The sequence below is a fragment of the Molossus molossus genome, unplaced genomic scaffold (assembly GCF_014108415.1).
Source record: "Molossus molossus isolate mMolMol1 unplaced genomic scaffold, mMolMol1.p scaffold_m16_p_16, whole genome shotgun sequence".
Classification (NCBI taxonomy): Eukaryota; Metazoa; Chordata; class Mammalia; order Chiroptera; family Molossidae; genus Molossus; species Molossus molossus.
This window is the reverse complement of record NW_023425351.1, coordinates 42,977,718-42,983,717: the sequence shown is the minus strand read 5'-3', so window position 1 is coordinate 42,983,717 and position 6,000 is coordinate 42,977,718. Positions and strand designations below refer to the sequence as shown.

Here is a 6,000-nt window from a genome sequence, read left to right as displayed (position 1 = left end):
TTACAGAAGGAAAGAAGCCAGAGCAATTACTGAAAGGGTCCTGCTTGCTGATGGGTCGAACCAACAAGGTGCGTCTGTTCAGCTTGTCAGTACAGGAAAGGAAGACACCTCCACATTGCCCCAGTGACCAACACTCTTTCCCAAGGCTTGAGGTGATGGACAGGAGCAAAGAAGGTGAAAAGACAAAAAGCAATAAAAGCCATAAGCAAAAAAAATCTAGATAGTTTTAATTCTGCTCAAATTTGATAGGTTTAGATTTGAGCCACTGCTAGGCATGGCCTCTATCTGGACCATCTTCTGCAAAAGCATTGTTAATGGAAATAAACAAAAATTAATTTTTTTAGTGTAAAAAAACTACTTTTAGTTTATGCTAAAGGACAATCCACATAACTCACTTATGAATTAGAAGAACTTCTAAAAAAAGTCAATATAATAATACATTACTGATAAGGGATATTAATGAAAGCAATCCTACCTTTGACTTTTGGAGAAATTTACTTAATTGCTATACAGGAAAAATGATTACAAAACATAAACAGCTTTAAAAATAGATTTATTTTATAATGTAATTTTGGAAAAATAGGTGAAAAAAATTACTCTGAGTTCTAATTTTTGTAACCATTAGTCCTATTGCATGAAGAAACAAAGATAAACAGTTTATATTTTCAAAAAATCATAATTACTAAATGAGTCTCACCACAGGTTTTTCTTTGCACTGTAGAAATACTCCTTCAAAATGTCCTGACTGCCAACCTTCCCCTGGCCTGGAAAACATAAGTTCACCTTATCTGTTCTCTTCAATTATTCTGAGTTAAAAAGTTGAGCATATACAACTATTTCAGATAGTTATGATGTAAACACTACACTGAACTAAAACATGGATGTGACAATGCAATCAACAGAACAACTTACACCACACCCTGGTAGTTCTGCACAGAAGCATTTGTCTTAATGATATATTACATATTTATTTGGTTAAGTATTTATTTCTATCTCACCCAAGAAATTATGAGGTCCACAAGGGCATGACTTATGACTATTTTTGTTAATCACTATGTACCCACTGTTTAGTAATGCTTGACACATAATACACACTCAATAAATGTTTTGATTAAATGAAATGAATAATTTATCTAAATACTTAAAACTATCATAAATTTCACAGTAAAAACCACTGACAATATAGGACACAGACTGTAATATTTACATCGTCAAGAAATTATTTCAGCTATAATATTCATGTATCATTTGAAAATATCATTTTGATACAGAGATACACCATTTAAAAGCTAAGCATTCCATTATAAAAAATCAATTAATGATTCATTCTTAATACAATAAAAACAATGATCATATGCTTGGTAAGATAATATTATTATAACAGGTCTTAATATATATATATAGCAATATATTTTGCACTTCACAATTATGACACAATTTTTCAGCTGTGGCAGTTGGACAATTATTGACATGAGCAATATGATATATGCAATAAAGGATAAAATTTCAAATGTATTAATGTAGAATTAGAAACCAGTTCAATAAAAAAGACTTTTTAGGGTATATTATGCATCAATAAAGGTATAGAAACAAATGTACTTCCGCAGGTACTCAATAAATAATTTTTGAATGAATATTATGAATTGAGAAAAAAAATAAATGAGGCTGTTGGTATGGCAAAATACTATGAAACTAAAAATACGGTGCTAAATAAAAACTATTTAAAAAAAGACAAAGAACACCTAAATAGCATTTGGATTTTTATTTGGGAAAAAAATAACAAAATGCTATATAGCTTGTGAACGTATCCAAAACTTTACTTTTTACTACTATTATTTATCATTATAAACAAATTATATTTTCTTATCATCACACTTTTGACAGAAATTTATTAGGGAAGAAAAAATATGGTTCTAGGAACATCTGCCACATGTATTTTAATCATTTGTGAAATATGAAAAGTCTCCAGAATTCAAAGGGACATGAGATGCTGCTTCATTTAATCTACATTATACTTCTTAGGGTTCAGACTGACAAACCTCAGAGGAGGGGGGCAGAGGGGAGGGAAGCATAACCAATGGACATAGACACAGTGCTGGGGTGGGGGGGGAACATCTGTAACAAAAATAAATTAATTAAATAAAAAAACTACATTAATCTTCTATAGGGAGTGGATGGTGCGGATACAGCAAAACCAAAGCCATCACCTGTGTCCCAGGCATCTTAGCAAATAACACACAAATGTGTGAGATGATTAGTAAAAGCAGCTTATGTCATTTAATATGGTCATGAACAGACTTGCCATTTTATAAAACAAGACTTTATTATATTCCACATATGAATGAATACCAAGTAAAATTTACCACTTTATCTGTAAAGAAACCTCTTTGGAAATGAGTTGAGTTATACTGGTTACCAATTTTCTCTAATCAGTTTTTTAAATTATCTTTAATGTTGAGAGTATTACAAATGTCTCCCCCTTTTGTCCCCATTGCCCCCCTCTATCGGGCTCCTGTCCTGCCCCAGGACAATAACTAATCAATATAAATATAAAAATTCTTATTACACTTTGTTCAAAGAAAATACAGTCTTTCCCATAATCATTATTCATTATGTACCTGCTTCTGTAGTGATCAATATTGAAACTTTCTATTTTACATTTCACTTTGGTATATACATCCTGGACATCTATAGAAGCACTGAGATCTTCTAGTTCACTGACCATACAAAGTTCTGCAATAAGAAGTAAACATCAATTTCAATATTGGCCCCACAATCAATGGCATATATCTATAATTGATAATCAACTGATATATACAAAGGGATTGAGACTTTCTATTCATTAACTACACAACATTCTATAATAAAAAGTAAAATTAATATCAATACAGGCCTAACAATTAAGATTGGGCATCTATTTCAAGGTAAGGGAGTTCCTAGTTAGTGTATTATGTGCTACATCTGATAACAGTCATTGATCTTTGCAATACTTTTAGTTACAATGATATACTACATCAATATGACCAAGAAGAAATTACCCCATGGCTTTTAGGAAGAATTTTAATACAAACAAGACTAAATGTAGGTATTACATTCAATGTTAGTATTGCTAACAGAAATCACTAGAATTAGATCTAATGATGTTTTTTAATTTAATTGACAATGACAAATAAAACTAAGCCTACTATTTCTTCTAAAAACAGTGTTTAGTATTTTATCTTTTCAGTATAGAGGAAAAGGAATCGTGTACCTGTGCCTTTATTTTCAGGATCTGGAGCAAAGAGCTTTATAGTAATTTTAGGGAGCACCCACTGCATCCACAGACTAACACGTCCACTGGATCCACCAATGTTTGTTATAGTTTGTTCCAAGGTAACAGAATCTGAGAATGGTGAATCATCACCTGCCTGTATAGAATCCCCCTGCAATGAGAAAAAAACAATACTTTGCAACTTAAAAAATCTTTAATTATTACCTGTAACTTTTCCATAACATATATGCTAGTATTAATCATATAAATGCTTATGCTAATACACAATGCTGGTAATATAAACTAACAATATAAAAATATACTAATCAATACACTATTATTTGTTTAAAGTATGTGTATACACATTTAAACATTAGTTAAGTACTTAAGTTAGTCTAGTAGGCAGCATGATGTATTAGGTTAAGAACTTCAGACACTAGCCATGTGATTTAATCATCCAGAGTTTTTTCTTTTCTGAAGAAATGGTTATTATAATAATATTTATCTCTTAGAGTTGTTAAGATTAAATAAGAACATAAATATAAAGTGATTACCTATAATAAACAATTCACAAATAGTAGGTATAATTATCACTATCAAGCTAAACCAATACTTAAAAATTGTACACTCACATTCTTAAGAATTTGATATCCTATACCCTCTCTTGCCTTTCTCATTTTGTCATCTTTCTAATTTCGGCACATTACCCTGTGCCATATATTCTCAACTTTTAAGTTCTGACTCCTTCTATGCTAAGGAGTAATTTAGCAGTAGTCAACAGCCATAACAAAACATCCCCTAAAATGTGATAGAAGACCATATAACATGATCATTACATTGTTCTCTATGGATAGTTTCTCAGACTAATTTCTTAGTCAAGCTATTAGCTGGCATTTAAAAGTAAGAAAAATAAGTAAAACCTCAAACAAAACAAAACCAAAAACCCTCCACTCATGACCATAGACATACCTACATCTAAATAGGTATATTCAGTTACTATATGAAGTTTTTACCTTGACGTCAGATTTACAACGTCTTTTAAATCGAATAAAATTCAGTTTCACTGAACCCTCAGAAGGAGACCAAATGGGGAAGACTTTCACAGAACAATAGGTAAATTGTTTATTGTTGGAATAGGTAAGCATTTATCACAGTAAATAGTGTCCTGTGACTTACAGTGACAAAACATTAGAGACTTAAAACGGAAGATGGTATAGTCATTCCTTGATCCAATTACATGAAGCAAAGAAACCAACTCTCCGTTAGTGATATTTTCATATAAATGCTTCTCCAAAATAAGTGGTCCCATATCTGCTCTAATTGAAATTCCTAGAATGTGAGAAGTTATAAAAAAAAAAAAATGCTGGTGTATGGTTAGCTGTCTAAAGTAACACAGCATCTAATGAGAAGCACAAACTAATCCCAGAAAAGGATGCATTTTACAAAGTAAAAGTCAATAAAAGACAACATATTGTAGTCACTATGCCTTTCTTCAAAAATAGGTTCTCAGATCATAAACATTCATAAGTTAATTCTCCCTCAAATAGAAGAACATCATAATCACAAGCCTGGAACGCGCAGAGAAAACAGCCATTTCATCTCAACGAGACCTTAACTTTTTAACAGTTAGGTATACTGCTAAGAAAACTGTGGCTTCAAATGTAATAAGTAAGCACTCCTGAGAAAAAGTTTTGCTCTCCTTCCTCACGGAGTTTCAATTTTCATTTTGGATTTACAACACTTGGTGTGGTATTGTTAAATATGTTTATGTATTAATTTTCTGCTCTATTTCCAATTCTATAGCAAAAATCGAGCCAGAATTGGAGATGCTGAACTATTTTCCCACACCTCCTTCTGCCAAGTTCCAAAATATACAGTTTAATTCTTTTACCATTTTGTTGCAAATTGACCAAAATACTGAGTTTATTTTCCTAGCTGAATTTTATCTTTGTTCATCTGGAAGAGCAAACACTTCAGCCCTTCATCCTTGGCCTGTTTCAGACCTCAGGGATGATCATAGTTTTGGCCACATTGCTATTCTCCCTTATCAAAATAACTCCAGAGTTCTTGTTCAATCACGAAACTTCCCAAAGGGCTAAACACTTCCACCACTGTTTGTACTTAAGTCAACAGTAACAAGTGGCCTGCTGTGGTTTCCACTACCTTTGCTCTCACTATTTCAATGCAAGGGTGGGAAAAATGATTAACTGTTTTTTAAGCTCAGTACTTAAGCCTCTCACTCATATTTCCCCCTCTACACCACCCAGATGGATATTCAGGAAGCTAGAGCTATATTCACTAAAAAGTATGGTACTCCCTATCAACATGTCAACATGAAAAGAATTACTCATAGTTTAAAGTATAAATCATCCAAGGATCATATAAACAAATACTTCTACTTAATACAAACAACTGTTAAGAGTGTGCTTTTTAAAACTAGATTCATTTACAGTAAATTCTTTACAGTTAAAACGATTTAAAAAGAATAGCTTTCACGCAACTCAGCAAGAAAAAAATATTCTTTAAGGTTTTAACATTTTATGAATTTTTTAAATGTAAATATTAATTAGGAATTTAAAAAATTCAAAACTGGAATTTCAAAGTGGTGCCCAGATACATAATTGATATAAACAAGCACAACCAATGTAAGGTAACCTCAGATTATATTTACGTAATAAAACTATTTGAATTTTAAAAACCAAAACAAGTAAGCCAATAATTGGAAAACCAGAAGAGAGCTTCTGATATGA

The 6,000-nt window shown here is 31.6% G+C and overlaps 1 protein-coding gene across 5 annotated transcripts in view; it reads right to left on the bottom strand.

Moving 5' to 3' along the window:
• VPS13B (vacuolar protein sorting 13 homolog B) overlaps positions 1–6,000 on the bottom strand; it is an 867,799-nt gene that overhangs the window by 408,786 nt on the left and 453,013 nt on the right. For 3 of the 5 annotated variants that reach the window (XR_004959841.1, XM_036263826.1, XM_036263825.1), the window contains exons 26-28: positions 3,251–3,422; positions 2,619–2,733; positions 5–146 (exon numbers count right to left, since the gene is read on the bottom strand). Coding sequence is in view for 3 of the 5 variants with exons in the window: in XM_036263826.1 (XP_036119719.1) it covers positions 5–146; positions 2,619–2,733; positions 3,251–3,422 (429 nt within the window). In the remaining 2 variants the exon portion in view is untranslated. Of the gene's footprint in view, positions 1–4; positions 147–697; positions 765–2,618; positions 2,734–3,250; positions 3,423–6,000 lie in introns of all 5 variants that reach the window. The other 2 variants (XR_004959842.1, XM_036263824.1) reach the window with 2 other exon arrangements.